The 18,656-nt window shown below is 46.7% G+C and overlaps 1 protein-coding gene and 1 pseudogene across 1 annotated transcript in view; one reads left to right on the top strand and one right to left on the bottom strand.

Moving 5' to 3' along the window:
* The window catches only part of gfm1 (G elongation factor, mitochondrial 1), a 150,461-nt gene extending 146,569 nt beyond the window's left edge, over positions 1 to 3,892 (bottom strand). Inside the window, exon 1 of the mRNA XM_068042152.1 lies at positions 3,724 to 3,892. Coding sequence (XP_067898253.1) covers positions 3,724 to 3,798 — 75 coding nt within the window. The 5' untranslated portion in view covers positions 3,799 to 3,892. The remainder of the gene's footprint in view (positions 1 to 3,723) is intronic.
* A 6,375-nt stretch (positions 3,893 to 10,267) lies between these two features.
* LOC137375025 (histone chaperone ASF1-like) lies at positions 10,268 to 16,736 on the top strand (annotated as a pseudogene).
* Positions 16,737 to 18,656: the final 1,920 nt, after the last annotated feature.

Genomic DNA, 18,656 nt, shown 5'->3' with positions numbered 1-18,656 from the left:
ATGATATCCAGTTCTATGGTGTAGATGAAAAAGAGATGACTATCATCTAAATGAAGCCATGGAGAGAACCAGGAAAGCTGGGATCAAGCTAATTGCAAACAAATGCATTGTAAAGGTGACAGAATGTCAGTTCTTTGGAATGGTGTACACATTTGATGGAGTCAAGCCAAGTCTGTAAAAAGTCACAGCTATCTCTGGGATGAAAGCTCCAAGAGACAAGCCGAGAAGCTTTCTTGGCTTGATCCAGTACACGAGCTCTTTCATATATCACATGTCAGAGAACACAGCAAACCTACAAGGGTTGATGAGAGATGTTGAGTACCAGTGGTCAGAGCCACATGAGAGTAGTTTTAGTAAACTTGAAGTAATATGCAAGCAGACAAGCCTGTCATACTACAATAGAGCGAAACCTGTCACTCTGCAAGCAGATGTTTCTACAAAAGGACTGGGAGCAACCCTGATACAAAAAGGAAAGCCAATAGCATTTGCATCCAAAGCTCTGACATCAGCTGAGACCAGACATGCCAACATAGAAAGAGAGCTTTTGGCAGTGACGGATGCGAGAATTTCCACACATATCTCTACAAGAGAAAATTCACAATGCAAAGTGATCATCGTCCACTAGAACAGACCTACAAGAAAAATTTGTGTGGAGCAACAGCAAGACTACAGAGGTTACTCTTGAGGCTTCAGAGTTATGATCTCACTCTGAAATACAAGCCAGGAAGAGAAATGGTGCTCGCAGGTACCCTATTTCATCAGCCGCCACGTAAGAAACATGAGATAAACAATCTATGTGCAAAGATACAAGACCCAGTGAACGTGACCCCACCAGAATTGAGTCAAATCAGAGACAAGACCAGTAAAGATGAACAATTACAGATGCTGTCTCAGCAAGTGATCCAGGGATGGCCTGATAAGATGCAGAAACAAAACCAGTAATACAGCAATATTGGTCAATCAGAGATGGCATCTCACTAGAAGACAGTATTCTGCTAGCCGGATCCAGAATCATTGTTCCCAAAACAATGCAGAGAGAGCTTCTCAAGAAGATATATGAAGGCCACATGGGAATAGAGAAGTGTCAGCTCAGAGCCAGATCAGCTGTGTACTGGATAGGCATCTACAAAGACATTGAAAGAATGGTATCGACATGCAGTGTATGCCAGAAGTATAGAAATATACAGCCAAAAGACAGTTAGTGAAGTACCACCTAGACCTGGCATACCATGACAGCTGATTTATTCACACACCACAAAGAATGGTATCAAACAACAAAAGAACAAAGAACAGTACAGCACAGGCCCTCCAAGCCTGCATCGATCTTGATTCCTGCCTAAACCAAACCCTTCTGCACTGCCGGGGACCGTGTCCCTCTATTCCCATCCTATTCATGTATTTGTCAAGATGCCTCTTAAACGTCTCTATGGTACCTGCTTCCACCACCTCCCCCGGCAACAAGTTCCAGGCACTCACCACCCTCTGTGTAAAGAACTTGCCTCGCACATCCCCTCTAAACTTTGCCCCTCTCACCTTAAACCTATGTCCCCTAGTAACTGACTCTTCCACCCTGGGAAAAAGCTTTTGACTATCCACTCTGTCCATGCTGCTCATAACTTTGTAAACCTCTATCATGTCGCCCCTCCACCTCCGTCGTTCCAGTGAAAACAATCCGAGTTTATCCAACCTCTCCTCATAGCTAATGCCCTCCAGACCAGGCAACATCCTGGTAAACCTCTTCTGAACCCTCTCCAAAGCCTACATGTCCTTCTGGTAGTGTGGTGACCAGAATTGCACGCAATATTCTAAGTTTGGCCTAACTAAAGTTCTGTACAGCTGCAGAATGACTTGCCAATTTTTATACTCTATGCCCCGACCGATGAAGGCAAGCATGCCGTATGCCTTCTTGACTACCTTATCCACCTGCGATGCCACTTTCAGTGACCTGTGGACCTGTACGCCCAGATCTCTCTGCCTGTCAATACTCTTCAGGGTTCTGCCATTTACTGTATACTTCCCACCTGCATTAGACCTTCCAAAATGCATTACCTCACATTTGTCCAGATTAAACTCCATCTGCCATTTCTCCGCCCAAGTCTCCAACCGATCTATATCCTGCTGTATCCTCTGACAATCCTCATCACTGTCCGCAACTCCACCAACCTTTGTGTCCTCCACAAACTTACTAATAAGACCAGCTACATTTTCCTCCAAATCATTTATATATACTACAAACAGCAAAGGTCCCAGCACTGATCCCTGCGGAACACCACTAGTCACATCCCTCCATTCAGAAAAGCACCCTTCCACTGCTACCCTCTGTCTTCTATGACCGAGCCAGTTTTGTATCCATCTTGCCAGCTTTTGGTATCAGGCTATTACTCAAAGTTCCCATTCATCAGAAAGGTAAAGATTTGAGAGCTATAACAATCACCACAGCAGTATGAGTCCTGTTTGCTGAGCAAGGCATTCTAGAAAGAGTGATATGTGATAATAGAACCCAATTCAGCTTCAGAGTGTTTAAGGAGCTTGCTGAACAGTATGGATTCAATATCATAACCTCATCACCACATTACCCATTTTAGAGAAAGACATGTCCAGACGACCCTCTTAAAATGCCGAGAGACAAAGGAAGACCCAAACCTTGCCTTAATGTCACTCTGATACACCTCTCAAGGACGACATGAAATTACCCGCAGAGCTACCGAATGGCAGAAAACAGAAGACAACTCTGCCAAGCAAGATACATCCTCCAAATGGCCATGAGGAAGTTAGATGACAAATCACTGATGTACAGGCAGAAGAAAGACAGTCCTTCAACAAACATGCCAAATCATTGCCTGACTTGTTGAGAGGATAAATCATGCAATTACCCAATCCTGAAAACCTGGAACCCAGCATAAGCTGTTGGCAAAGCTGAGATTCCAAGATCATACATCAGGATTGAAACCGATAAGCAGGTGAGAAGGCCTACACCAGAACTGGTAAAGCAGAGGTCATCAGCAACATCAAGCACAACTTCTACAACACCAGAAGCAACACCGCCAGTGCAGTATGCCAACTCATCGCAGAGAGGATGACAACAACCAAATCCATGAGATGGAGGCACAACGTCTTACCACCGGAACGATATCGTGAATAATGCTTTGAAAGAAAATGAGCCACAGAACAGTTTTAAGATGTGTAGAATTACAAGTTTAGCTGCAAAAGTTGATTGTAAATTTTCTTTAATAACCAGAGAAAAAAATTGTTTGGAAACATTATGGAAAAAGGCATTTGCAATTTTTTTTTTTAAAGAAAGACGTTATATAGTTATATTATCCCAAAATGATTTAGGATCTATGTTGTTCATGTGTCTGTATACATGTAACACATCAACCACTACTGCATTACAGTCTGTGTAACAAGCACACACGGTTTCATTCTGCCACATGTGTCGAGATGTGTAAAATCCAGTATCTGTTGGAAAAAAGTGAAATTATTTCGGAGCTCTGGGAACCTCAACATTTAACAAAAAGAGCCGCATTGATGACAACTGTTGGCAAGGGACCAGTCAGAGCATCGCGCTCACATTAAACTCCTCACCGACTAGGTCTGGGGGGGTTATGAACCCCTCGTAACCTTCCTTTCGAGCCCCAATGACCGCAGCAGGGCTCAGCCCCCTTCCCCAGCATAGAGAGCCGGGCTGAGCCGGCTGACAGTCCGTTCAGACCCCCATCTCACCTGTCGGACGCTGCTGAAACCTGTGCCCCACACCGGCTTCTGCCCCAATGTCAGAGCCGCTTTCAGCATATACATGGTTGTACCTTCCTTCCGTACTCGGTTACTCCACTGACAACACCGCTTCCTGCCGCTGGCCGAGGCTTAGATTCCCCACGCCAGCCAGCGCGGCAAGACAGACCCCGCCAAGCAGCCCGGGGCGCCACCCTTCACATAGTGCGCACCCTGGCGGACGGAGTACCTCCTTTAACCCATACAGATTGAGGAAGGTGCACCCGACAGGGCACAGCACTGCCTGTCCGGTCACAGTGTCACAGAATCGTTACAGTGCAGAAGGAGGCCATTCGGCCCATCATGTGCACACTGGCTCTCTGAAGGAGCAATTCCCTCAGTTCCATTCCCCTGCCTTCTCCCCGTAACTCTGTGCATTCTTCCTTTTCACATAACTGTCGAATTCCCTTTTGAATGCTTTCGTTGAACCTGCCTCCACCATGTTCTAGATTAGATTAGATTAGAGATACAGCACTGAAACAGGCCCTTCGGCCCACCGAGTCTGTGCCGAACATAAACCACCCATTTATACTAATCCTACACTAATCCCATATTCCTACCAAACATCCCCACCTGTCCCTATATTTCCCTACCACCTACCTATACTAGTGACAATTTATAATGGCCAATTTACCTAACAACCTGCAAGTCTTTTGGCTTGTGGGAGGAAACCGGAGCACCCGGAGAAAACCCACGCAGACACAGGGAGAACTTGCAAACTCCACACAGGCAGTACCCGGAATCGAACCCAGGTCCCTGGAACTGTGAGGCTGCGGTGCTAACCACTGCGCCACTGTGCCGCCCCTCAGGCAGCGCATTCCAGACCTTAACCATTCACTGCGAGAAAAAGTTTTTCCTCATGTCACCTTTGCTTCTCTTACCAAATACTTTAAATCTGTGCCCTCTCATTCTTGATCCTTTCATGAATGGGAACAGTTTCTCTCCATCTGCTCTGTCCAGACCCCTCATGATTTTGAATACCACTTTCAAATCACAGCTCAGCTTTCTCTTCTCCAAGGAAAACAGTCCTAACTTCTCCAATCTATCTTCATAACTGAAATTCTTCACCCCTGCGACCATTCTCGTGAATCTTTTCTGTAATCTCTCCAATGTCTTCATGTGTTTCCTCAGGTACGACGCCCAGAATTGGACGCAATACTCCAGCTGAGGCCAAACTAGTGTTTTATATAAGTTCATCATAACTTCCTTACTCTTGTGCTCTATGCCCCTATTAATAAAGCCCGGGATAGTGTATGTTTTATTAACCACTCTCTCAACCTGTCCTGCCACCTTCAATGACTTATGCACATATACACCTATATCCCTCTGCTCTTACACTCCCTTTAGAATGGGGTAGCACCGTGGCACAGTTGTTAGCACCGCAGCCTCACAGCTCTAGCAACCAGGATTCAGTTCTAGGTACTGCCTGTGTGGCGTTTACAAGTTCTCCTGTGACCGCATGGGTTTCTGCTGGGTGCTCTGGTTTCCTCCCACAGCCAAAGACATACAGGTTGATCGGTAAATTGCCCCTAGTGTAGGTAGGTGGTGGGGATGTGGTAGGGAATATGGGATTAATGTAGGATTAGTATAAATGGGTGGTTGTTGGTTGGCACAGACTTGGTGGGCCAAAGGGCCTGTTTCAGTTCTGTATCTCTAAAAAAAAAAATTGTATCCTTTATTCTATATTGTCTCTCCATGTTCTTCCGACCAAAATAAATCACTTCACATTTCTCTGCATTTAACTTGATCTGCCACCTGTCTGCCCATTCCACCAACTTGTCTACGTCCTTTTGGAGTTCTACACTATATTCCACACAGTTCACAATGCTTCCAAGTTTTGTATCATTTGCAAACTTTGAAATTGTGCCCTGTACACTAAGGTCTAGGTCATTAATATATATCAGGAAAAGCAAGGGTCCAAACACTGATCCCTGGGAAACTCCACTACAAACCTTCCTCCAGCCTGAAAACCATCCTTTAACCGCTACTCCCTTTGCACGAGAGAGGGTACATAGGAGATTTATGAGGATGTTGCCAGGACTGGAAAAATGCAGCTATGAAGAAAGATTGGATAGGCTGGGGTTGTTCTCCTTGGAACAGAGAAGGCTGAGGGGAGATCTGATTGAAATGTACAAAATTTTAAGGAGCCTGGATGAAATGGAGGTGAAGGGCCTATTCACCTTAGCAGAGAGGTCAGTGACTAGGGGGCATAGATTTAAAGTGATTGGTAGAAAAATTAGAGGGGAGATGAGGAAAAACCTTTTCACCCAGAGGATGGTGGCAGTCTGGAACTCACTGCCTGAAAGGGTAGTTGAGGCAGGATCCCTCAACTCATTCAAAAGGAGTCTAGATATGAACCTCAAGTGCCGTAATCTGCAGAACTACGGACCAAATGCTGGAAGGTGGGATTAGAATAGGTGGATTGTTTCTTGACTGGCACAGACATGATGGGCCAAGTGGCCTCTTTCTGTGCCTTAAAGTTTCTATGATTCTGTGGGCTGAATTTTACTGGCCCCTGCAATGAGGCAGGCTGCAGCGCAGGGGCCGGTAAAACTCTGTGGAGAGAGGCCCACCTCAACCCACGACATCAAGAAGGGCCCGCCGCAAACTACCGGCAGCGGGGGATCTCGGTGCGGCCCACGGCTGCTTGGCGACGGCACCCCAATTAGAATCTATTGAACGGTACTTACCTCTGCAGATGATGCCGCCCGCTGCCTCTCCATGGACACCTCCTGATTTTACTTTGAACAAGCAGCCGTCAAGTGCCGTCCCGTTCATGATTTGAAAAGCTGATGGGCCATCGGAGGCAGAAGGTTTCACGACAGAAGGTGAGTTCCGTTTTCAGGGGTTTCCCTCTGCATTCTTAAAGGGAGATAGGAGGGGGGATTACAGGGGTTGCACTCCGCATACTGGAAGGGATGTGGGAGGGGGAGAATCACAGGGGTCTCCCTCTGCATACTGGAAGGGAGGAGAGGGGATTACAGGGGTCGCAGCTCTGCATTCTTAAAGGGAGGAGGGAGGGGGTCTGGGATTATTGGAGGGAAAGCTCTGCGGCATGCAAGGAGGTACTGTCTACTCCAAATCCGTAGCAAAATCAACAGGCAGGTGTGATCCAAATAGAGGCCACCGGTCATGAGCAGCAGTCCCCAAGGGGAGCTCGCCATTACGATTGCCATGCATCTACAGGCCCCACATGACATGCCATCGGATGTCAAAGCACCAGTGTCGGAAGAGATTGAGCATGTAGAGAGGGTGGTGACACGTCTCTGTGCCCTGCTCAAAGATTACCTGCAATCCATGGGCTTCGGTGAACATCCCATCCCGTCTTCATAGTGGCAGCGGTTCTCAAGCTTTTCAGGGGTCCACCAGAGACCTTTGTGGGATCACGCAGTCAGCAGTGCACCGCTGCATCAGGGAGGTCACCAATGCCCTGCACTGGAGCGCTAGTGAGGATGTCCACTTCAGACTATCACAGCTAGGCCCAGAGGGCCATTGGTTCTGGCACCATTGCCGGAGAACCACAGGTTGTAATGTTCATAGACTGCACTCATGTGGCCATCAGGCCTCCCGCTAGGCTACCACCTGCAGACCTCACCATTAAAGGAATCCTCTCAATCTAGGTGAAGCTGGTATGTGATCACCACAGATACTTCATGCAAATCTGTGACCGCTTCTCAGGCAGCTGCCATGACACCTGGGTCTTGCACCAGTCCTGGCTGCCACCGCTGTTCACTGAAATGACTCAGATGGAGGGGTGACTTCTTGGAGATAAAGACTATCCTTTGCAGACATGGCTCCCAACACCAGTGAGAGATTTCACCATTTCTGCAGAGGAGAGATACAACGCCAGCTACTGAGCTACAAGAGCCACCACTGAGCAGGAGATCAGCATGCTGAAAGAGTGCCCCCAATGCCTGTATGGATAGGGCGATGCCCTGTACTATGAGTCGAGAAGGCTAGCTCCTTTCTTTGCTGCTCTGCACAACTACGCACCCAATAGGGGCCAGGCCTGGCATGATGAGGAGAGACGTCAACAGGATTCCTCCTCGGACTGTGAGGATGCTGAAAGGGAAGGCAGATGGCACCCAGGCTCTGCATGCAGGGCTAGCATATATGGCAGTCGCTTATCAGACAAAGGCTGCCTGCTCCATAGGAACCGGCATGAGCTCTGCAAGCCACATATCATCCTCGCTCACCTGCTGTGCACCAGTCCACATCAGCAGCATCCCTGTGTAAACCATTGGAGGCAGCAGCTGACTGAGCCAATATCCATGTCACTGCATCCGTGGAGATGCTCATGAGTAATGGTGGCATGGCAATGATGTTACTGCATACGTTGCCTCTCCTGATGTGACATTGGTTGTTGGTCGGCACAGACTCAGTGGGCCGAAGGACCTGTTTCAGTGCTGTATCTCTCTATGACATTGGCGCTACATGCTGGCACACATCATTCACACAGAGAAAAGGACACACATGTTGGTGAGGAACTTTTAGTGAAAGACGCATTTACATTGCTCAACAAAGATTGTATAATTGCAGTTACATGTATTTTCACATAACAGTTAGCAAAGAAATGAATACAGATTCCAAATGCATATTAGTCTGCAGCTTTTCACAGTCAGATGATACGATGCTCATAGTGTGTAATTATCGTTCAATTATGGTTTTATTTCTGTTGTGTGTTTGCCTTTTATGGTATATTTAAGTGTCACATCCTGAAATGTGCAAATTTAAGATTATTCAGCCAGGTGCAGCACGCCTACAAGAAGGAATGTTGCACTTGAGTGGGAAAAGAGGATCGCAACTTCACAGGACACTGGGACACAGCGGGGTAAGAATGTGGCAGCAAAGCAGAAAGTACTGGGGAAACTCAGCAGGTCAGGTAGCATTTGTGGAGAGAGAAGCAGAGTTAACATTTAGGTCTGTGAACTTGGTCAAGTTAACTCTGCTTCTCTCTCCACAGATACTGCCTGAGCTGCTGGGTTTCTGCAGCATTTTCTGCTTTGCTGCCAGATTGGCAGCAGCCCCACTCTTCAGCAGTCAGGTAAGTATTTCTTTGACAGCTATCAAGAAGCAGGTGCTGGGGCACTTTAAATAGAGCCCCAGCACCTGCTACACAACTGTCAAAATGTCTCTCACTGTGCCGAATGTCCTGCCTCTCCCCATGTAATATGGGTTGGTGGCTTGGCGCAGTGTTGCTAATGAGCCCCCGCACGTAATATCGCGGGGGCTCTGTGGTGGCCGCTAAATGCGGACACCCCGCTGAGTTTAAAGTGCGCCGTCATGCAGTGCAGCGCCTGAATAAAATTCAGCCCTATGATTCTATACTCTTTGTTTCCTGTCACTCAGCCAATTTCATATCCATGTTGCCACCGCCCATTTTATTCCATGAGCTACAAGTTTGCTCACAAGTCTGTTGTGTGGCACTGTATCAAAAGCCTTTTGAAAGTCCAGGTACATCACATCAACAGCATTGCCCTCGTCAACCCTTTCTGTTACCACCTCAACAAACTCCAGCAAGTTAGTTAAACGTGATTTTCCCTTAAGAAATCCATGCTGGCTTTTCTTAATTAACTCACATTTGTCCATGTGATTATTGATTGTGTCCCGAATTATTTTTTCTAGATTTTTAAGTTAAACTGTCATTTCAGGATAGGGTCAAGATGTGGTTTAACAACGCTTGCCAACTTTTTCATTACCAGCCAAAAGAGCCACAAGTATTTACACCACTTGCATCAGGAACTTGTCTGTTTTCAAAATGGCCATGGCACAAATAGCATTTTACCATTCTGCGCCCCTGGCCATCCAGTACAGCTACAACACTGGAATCTACCCAACAATGTGAAAAATTGCCCAGGTATCTCCTGTACACAAAAAGCAGGACTTGCTGGGTGATGCCATCATTATGAGGATGTTTATGGAGCCTCCTCCTCTGGTTAGTTGTTTAATTGTCCACCACCATTCACGGCTGGATGTGGCAGGACTGCAGAGCTTTGATTTGATCTGCTGGTTGTGGGATCGCTTAGCTCTCTCTATCACTTGCTGCTTCTGCTGTTTGGCATGCATGTAGTCCTGTGTTGTAGCTTCACCAGGCTTCAGGCAGCAGAGGATGCCCACCAAGGTCATCACAGGCCAAGGAGCAGCCTGATCAGCAGCCTGCTTCCAGCCCAGCTGCTGATGCCAGGATCACACCTTGTAGGATCAAGCACCCGCAAACATATTAGGAAGACCACATAGCCACACTTTGGTCTCTCAGGTGTGCCATATAAGTTTTGTTAAATAATTAAAAGATGCTTTGCTCATATCATTAGACTTCATTGTCTGAAAGCCATTATACCTTAACTGTGAAACGCAGACCTCACACTTCCCCATTAGGGCTATGCCAATGTAACCACTGCCCTCATTAACATGCCAATGTGATGAAAGCCTTTGTTAACAAATAGTCTCCCATGGGCACTAGCACACATTGCATCTGATCGCAAGGCAGGGACCACAAATGGAAAAGAGGCAACAGTGTTCAGGCTTTAAGGTGAGCCTTTATTTCACTCTCTGTGAATGGACTACAGGTGGGCTGTAAATGAGTTGTTATGAGATTGTCTCTTGCCTCCTTCGTGCATTGCTCTACCCGTCTGGCCTCCTGCCATGGCACCTGAGGATGTGCCATTTCTGTTGGCGACGTCACTGATAGGCCTCAGAGCCCAACCTTGATGATGGCCCACCAGCAGTGTGAGCAAACAGACTCATCACACAGCAGCTTGTCAAACCTATGCTGACCCCACCCACTCCCTCACCACCCCACAAAGCCACATTCACACCCCTCACAAAGCCCCTGGAACACCAACCCGCTTGCAGAGCACACAGGACCCTGGACCTCCTTGCAGAGCATGCAGCAACACAGTTCCACAATGGCCTCCAAACCCTCCTCTTTCCCTATGCAGCAATGGTCCAGGCTGCCTACCCATTGCAGCAATGCGCCCTCTCACCTCAGTGCCACCGGGTTTTACTGGTCATGAATCTGGAGACATGTCAGTTTCGCCCAACATTCACTGAATCGCTCAACTCTCATTAAATTGCTTTCAATTATATTTTAATACATGAAAATCGTCAGTTCAACAATTTAAAATAGGTTCCCATCGCATTGTGGCAGCAATGCTGCCATTATGCTTTCCCGCCACTGACAAAATCCAGAACCGACGTCACAATGCCGAATATCTGGGCAGACGATTGCTTTGTGATTCTTTGTTCCCCAAACCACCATACCCGCCCTCGATGGCTGCATGAAATTCAGCCCCACATCTTTTGATTAGGCACTTTACAGGCTTCTATACTCAACATTGAGATCAACAATTGCTCTGTTCCTTTCTTGTTGGACTGCAGCTGTTGGTGATGATTCTGCTGTTCCCATTAGATCCATCTTGTTTCTTTCCCTGTCCCATTACCATCCCCTTTTGCCTTGCACCATCATGCCTTTTGTCATTATCTCTCCTGCCTTCCTCGCTATCACAGACCTTCCCTTTTGCATTCACCCACTCCACAACCCCTTTCTCTGCCTCTGTACTCCTGTAACTTTTCCCAGGTCTGTCATGAGGTCATCAATCTGAAATTGCAACTGTTTCTCTCTCCGTAGCTGCTGCCTGGCCTTCTGAGTATTTCCAAAATTTTCAGTTTCTATTTCAGATTGCCAGCATTCGCAGTAATTTTCTTTTGGCCCTCTTAAGCACACGTCTATATTGCTTGTGACCTGCAACGTTAACTCTGCTTCTCTCTCCACAGATACTGCCTGACCTTCCGAGTACTTCCAGCATTTTTTGTTTTTATTTCAGATTTCCAATATCTGCAGTATTTTGCTTTTATTTATATTGCTCTTGTCATTTTCTCATCTGTGCCTCTCTCCACAATATTTCTGATTCTGCTGCTCTCCTTTCCCTCTCTAATTTCTATCTCTAAGTTGTCTCATCACTTGTGTTTTTTTCCCTCATTCATCTGTCCCCACTTGCCTCTGCATCTGCTGTAGTCGCACTCCAGGTATGTTACTAAACAAGTAGTTTGGCCTTGCACTGTTTTTCTATCTAAAAAACTGTTTCATGGAAAAACAAAATGTATACAAATAGAATGCAGGAGAACATTCTGTACAGGTTATAAACAGTCTAAAGGCATCATATCAGGTACTGTTGGGACTGATACTTTCGCCTATGCACTTCAAAGGATGCTATATTTCCATTTTGCTTTGTGTTATACTTAGTGTTGCCATTAGTACATTATTTTTCATCTGATAGAAAATTGCATTTACCTGGTGGTGCAGTTTCCTTTGGTGTTGTCATTATGACATACAAAGCAGATACACATTTGAAGTACAGTTCCCAGGGGTGTTTGTTACATTTGGTTCCTTCATAAACAGTCAGACTGACAGGATGTTATGTAGAAATCAGCCTTTTGGTGCAGGGAAAAAAAACAATGGCATGAGGGTCTTAGATTGTGTCCATTCCTCATTTTGCCTTTGTGGCAGCTGCAGTAAGTTTCAGTTTATCCCTCAGTGTGTTGCCACGGATCATGGAATGTGCCAGTCTTGGAGAATTATTTGCTCAGAGAGACCTGCATGTTTCAGGCAGACCATAGGGCACCTTTCACTGACTTGATAGCCTTGCAGCAGTAGTTGATTTTTGTCTCAGGGTGTGTCTGCAGCAACCGTCTGTAAAGCACAGCATTCTGTTTTACAGAGCTGTGCCAGATGAACTTTGACAAATACCACAGCATCGCTCTCCAGACTTACCTAGCAAATGCACATGACAGATGGAGGTGAGTGATGGTACCTTCCCCACCCCAGAGATCCTGAGGATAGCAAGCACGAGTGGGTCTGCATGAAAGCCCTCATGGGAAGGGTCTTTCTCACCAACAGCAAATAAATGCAACACCTAGGTGATTGCTTGACAGCTCTAATAGTAAGAAATTCTACCAAGCAACAGTTGGTTTGGGGAACCATCCAATAGGATCCACAAACTCTTTTTCTGCAGGACCTCCAGGACATCCTGTGCGGAACATTGATTGATTTGTGATTGAAGACAGGCAGTATGGAACACCCCAACTGAATTGAGTGCTCCAACACAGTGTGGCCAGAGACAACTTTTGCAGCTAGAACCTGAGCACATAGTGATGCTTGACCCAACATTTTTCTGATCACAGGTTCCAAGCTGGTCAGGGGCGAGGCGTGTGGATGGGGAGGGGAAATGCATGGGGGAAGCCTAGAAGTCAATTGAATAGGTCAGACTCTAATTTCAATTCAATTGTACTACTTAATTTTGACTTTCAGGTTTCACATCTCCAAGCTGCGCAGCGGATGTGCTGTGCATCTGCATAATGCAATCTCATCTGCATCTACAAGGACAAAGCACAACTGCAAATTGGAGGTGTTCAGGATGGATGGTGAACACAGAGCAGGGGCAGCACCCAGATTTAATGATGCCTCGTAATTACTGCTGGGTGCAGTCGGGAAGAGGAGGGACAGGAATGGGAGGAAGAAACCACCAGCTGTCACCAAGAAGGGGGTAGCTGAGGAGGAAGTGAGCAGCAGGTTGTAGATGCAATGTACAAAGTGGTTTACTGATTTAATCAGGTCAGGAAAAGTGAGTACATTTGAGGGAGAGACTGGACAAGCCGCTAACTCTGGACGAGCTGACAAAGGCCGTTGAGTCTTTCGAGACGAGTAAAACTCCCGGGAGCGACGGCTTACCGGTCGAGTTGTACTCGGCCCTGTGGGACTGGGTCGGCCGGGACCTGCTGGAAGTATACGAGAGTATGCTCCTGGCCGGCAGCATGTCAGAATCCATGAGAAGAGGCATCATCACCCTCATTTACAAGCAGAAGGGGGAGAGGGCAGAAATCAGAAATTGGCGGCCCATCTCACTGCTTAATGTTGATTACAAGATTCTGTCCAAAGTCATAGCCAGTCGAGTCAAGTCTGCTCTGGAGTTGGTGATTCACCCCGATCAGACCTGTACTGTACCCGGCAGGAAGATCTCTGATAGTCTCGCGCTACTCAGGGATACGATCGCCTACGTACGGGACAGGAGGGTGGACACCTGCCTCATCAGTCTGGACCAGGAGAAGGCTTTTGACAGGATATCGCACACCTACATGATGGACGTGCTTTCCAAAATGGGGTTTGGGGAGGGAATCTGCAATTGGATCCAACTGCTCTACAAAAACATCAGTAGCGCAGTGTCAATCAACGGGTGGGAATCTGAAAGTTTCCCGATCAAATCTGGAGTCAGACAGGGCTGTCCTCTTTCCCCGGTCTTGTTTGTTTGCTGTATTGAACCCTTTGCTGAGTCTATTAGGAAGGATGCGAGCATAAGAGGGGTGACAATCCCAGGCAGCGGAGGCACTCAGGTCAAAACCTCCCTGTACATGGATGACGTCGCCGTCTTCTGCTCGGATCCGCTGTCCGTGCGCAGACTGATGAGCATCTGCGACCAGTTCGAACTGGCCTCGGGAGCCAAAGTTAACCACGGCAAGAGCGAGGCCATGTTCTTTGGGAACTGGGCTGACCGATCCTTTGTCCCCTTCACCGTCAGGTCAGATTACCTGAAGGTGCTGGGGATATGGTTCGGAAGTGCCGGGGCGTGCACCAAAACATGGGAGGAGCGAGTAGCCAAGGTACGACAAAAGTTGGGCATGTGGGGGCAGCGATCTCTCTCCATTGTGGGTAAGAACCTGGTCATCAGGTGCGAGGCGCTCACGTTGTTGCTCTACGTGGCGCAGGTCTGGCCCATACCCCACTCCTGCGCCGTGGCAGTCACCCGAGCCATTTTCCGCTTCGTCTGGGGATCTAAAATGGACCGGGTCCGGAGGGACACGATGTTCAAATCTCTGGACATGGGCGGGAAAAATGTACCCAACGTGGCCCTCATCCTGATGACCACCTTCGTGTGCGGCTGCATCAAGCTATGTGTAGATCCCCAGTACGCAAACTCCAAGTGTCACTACGTGCTGAGGTTCTATCTGTCCCCGGTGTTGCGAAGGATGGGCCTGGTCACATTGCCGCGGAACGCTCCGTGCAGTTGGGACGTGCCGTACCACCTATCCTTCGTGGAGCAGTTTCTGCGGAAAAACACCTTTGACTACCGGTCCATCAGGCAGTGGTCTGCACGGAATGTCCTCAAGGCCCTACGGGAAAAGGAAACGGTGGATCCTGTCGGATGGTTCCCCGAGCAGACCGTCAAAGTCATTTGGCGGAATGCCTCATCACCAGAACTTTCAAACAAGCACCAAGACGTAGCTTGGCTGGTGGTGAGAAGGGCCCTCCCCGTCAGATCCTTCATGCACACCCGAAGTCTCGCCCCCTCCGCACAGTGCCCCCGCGTTGGCTGTGGTGGGGAAGAGACGGTCGCCCACCTCCTCCTGGAATGTGCCTTTGCAAAGCAGGTGTGGAAAGAGATGCAGTGGTTTTTGTCAAGGTTCATCCCAAGCAGCTCTGTAACACAGGAGTCTGTGCTCTACGGGCTGTTCCCAGGGACGCACACCGAGACAAACATCAACTGCTGCTGGAGGACTATCAATTCGGTGAAAGACGCCCTTTGGTCTGCCCGAAACTTGCTGGTCTTCCAGCGCAAAGAGTTGTCCACCACCGAATGTTGCAGACTGGCACATTCCAAGGTCCAGGACTACGTGCTGAGGGACGCACTAAAGCTTGGGGCAGCCGCAGCAAAGGCTCAATGGGGAAAGACCACAGTGTAAGGTTCCCCCACCAAGCTAGACTGAGGGGCTGGATCCATGGGAAACCCCTCGAACTGTATCGTTAATATTCTGAATTGCTGTAAATGTAAAACTGTAATTGACATGACAATTGAGAAACGGAAGGGTTGGGAAGAAACTCATGACAGTATTGAAGGAAACTGATCTCCCTTGCAATGTTTGTATTTTTTGGTGCTGTTTGGAAACTGTTTGGCAATGTAATTTTTACAGATTTTTATGAATAAAGTATATTTTGGAAATTAAAAAAAAGTGAGTACATTTGCTGATTTAACTACACTCTGTGTTTTAACTCCCGCCCTCCCCTCCCCCCCCCCCCCCCCCACCCCCCGGCCTTTCTGTCTATCTTGCTAAGTTTTTTGCATCACATCACTCCTCACACCCACTCAACTTCCAGCTGCACTCAGCCTTCCCTAAGATGATTAAAAGATGGCGGCCACATTGGCAGTTGGAGCCAGCTGGAGAGTGGCAGACTTACCACTGAGGAGACGAACCCTGTGTAGCATCTGAGCACAAATCATTTTCCATTTTCACTGGCCAGTGAAGCCTAAAAAACCTAAAAGAAACGAGCTGTCAAGAGGGTTGCAACTCCAATCATCAATAGGGAGCGCAGCCAAGAACATGGGCCTGTCACACTGTGCTAAGCCAGTCCATTTCTTGAGTCTCTGTTACTTATTGACACAGGTGGGCCTGAGGCAGAGTTTTAAAAGAAAACCAAAAAAAGAAACACGAGGAGCCACGATGAAGATGCAGGTGAACAAAGTGATGCTGCTGAACAACCCATTGCCATTTTTCAGCCCTTTTTAGTTCGAGATCACCTTCGAGTGCATCAAAGATCTTGCTGAGGATTTGAAATAGAAAGTCATTTATGGGGATCCAACCAAAAGATAAGAATATGACCAAGTATTAGACTGTACCTGTGAGACCTGTTCAGGCTGATGAAGCAAACCCTTCCCTCATCCCAGATGCAGATGGAGCAGCTGTCATTTTAATAACTTGCATTTATCGAGGTCAAAAATTTATCAGGGTTGAAAATCTTGTAAATAATGAATACAACAATCCTCCTACGAAACCAGATTTCTCCAAGCTCCAGCGAAATATTTTTGCCTCAAATCTATGAGTTACAAGTTTCCATATTAACTGGGATAACAGTAATGGAAAAGAAAGATGATTCTGAATATACAAATCCTAATATCCAATCTGTTCTTTCAAAGTGACATCAGGGAAAAATAGATAAAAAGATAAAGCCAAAGGCATTATATCTGAATCTGTGAACATTCACAAAAAAATAGATGAATTAATAGAGATAGAAATTAATGAGTTTGATCTAATATCCATAAGGAGATGTGGTTGCAGAATAACCAAGGTTGGGGCTAAATATTCCGGGATACTTGATTTTTAGAAGAGATAGGCAAAATGGAAAAAGTCGGGAGGGGTGGGGTGGTGGTGGTTGGATAGCCCTGATAATAAAAGATGGGATAAAGGTAGTATCTGGCAAAATCAATGTATGTCCGTCAGCTCTCTGCCAGCTCAGTCTGGAGTAGTGATACCAAGGATACCAAGCCACTCTTGGTGACAGTCATTGAAGTCCACCACCCAGACTACATTCTGGCTTTTTCTGCCCTCAATGCTTCTTCAAAGTCGTGTTCACCATGGAGTAGCACTGATTCATCAGTTAAGGGAGGGCAATAGATGGTAATCAGCAGGAGGTTTCCTGGTCCATGCTTGACCTGATGTCACGAGACTTCGTGGGTGCCACAGTCAATTCTGAGGACTCCTAGGGCCATTCCTTCCTGATTGTATACCTCTGTGCTATCACCTCTAGTGGGTCTGTCCTGCGGGTGAGACAGGACATACCTAGGGATGATGATGGAGGAGTCTGGGATACTGACTGAGATGTATGATTCTGTGAGTATAACTATTTCAGGCTGTTGCTTGATTAGTATGTGGGACAGATCTCCCAATTTTGCCACTAGTTCCCAGAAGTTAGTGAAGAGGATTTTGCAGGGTCGTCTATGCCTTTGTGAATGATGTGTAATTGACCTTTTTTTACTGTTAGTCAGCCTCACTAGCCCTGATATAATCTTACATTTGTGGGATGTCAAATTCCTCCATTATGATAAACAAAATTCACATTTTAAACATTTTTATGTAAATTTGTTTATGATTGTCATGCTGAGCCCCCACCTGCCAAGAATGAGGCATGTTAATTTTGCCATATGGACATTAAATTTCAAATTGTTGCTGGAAAGAAGTGAAGGCCTGTTACAAGGGCTGCCAGACTTGGATGGAGGAAATTTGCATATCAGTAGGGACAAGAGAGGTTACTTCCCTTAACCACATATCCTAAAATGGACTTTTATCACCACGTATTATGTGTCAGAGGAGCATTCCAGAGACTGCTAAGGTGATACAATCCACAGACTAGTTAAACTAACTGGTCACATGACTAACTGGCTGGTCCAGGTTTTTTTGAACTCAGAAAAAAAGACTGTTTCCTCATGGAGTGAGAAGATCTCTCCTGTCTGCTCCCATCTCTTTCTCACAAGCCTCTGGGCCCACTGAGGACACATGAACTTCAAGTGAGAAAAGTCTCCAACCTCGAACAAGGTTTAAGAAGAATACTGGGCCCCAACAAAAAGCAAGACCTACCTACAATCAAGGATTTTACAGCGAGCTTGATGGACAGTAACCAAAACCATCTTCAGATATTGCCTCAAACTTTCCCACTTTATTTCTTCTGCTCTTTTCTGTCTCTATCTGCATGTATGGATTGCATATGCATGCTAACGTGGGTGTGTCGTGTATCCTTAGGCGTTAACCGAATTAGAGTTTAAGTTTAATAAAGTTCAACCTTTTTTCTTTAAACCTAAGAAACCCTGTCTAACTATTGCCTGATTAGTCTTACTAATAATAATTGGAATGCGGTGAACAAGGATTCACTAAGGGGGAGCTAAAAAAAACAGGGTGTTTAAAATTAAACTCTGTTATGGTAAGACCAGGTGAAGGCTGAGAGGGAACCCTAGACCCCTTCTCACGTGTTTGTAACAGAAATTTGGGGGTTACCGTCCTGTATTTGACCCAAAGACAAACAAGAGAAATTGGAAGTGGGAAACCAAATTGTTCCCAATTAAAAA

The sequence above is a fragment of the Heterodontus francisci genome, chromosome 11 (genome assembly GCF_036365525.1).
Source record: "Heterodontus francisci isolate sHetFra1 chromosome 11, sHetFra1.hap1, whole genome shotgun sequence".
Lineage (NCBI taxonomy): Eukaryota > Metazoa > Chordata > Chondrichthyes > Heterodontiformes > Heterodontidae > Heterodontus > Heterodontus francisci.
The sequence above is the reverse complement of the archived record's forward strand: the minus strand, read 5'-3'. Positions and strand labels throughout refer to the sequence as shown.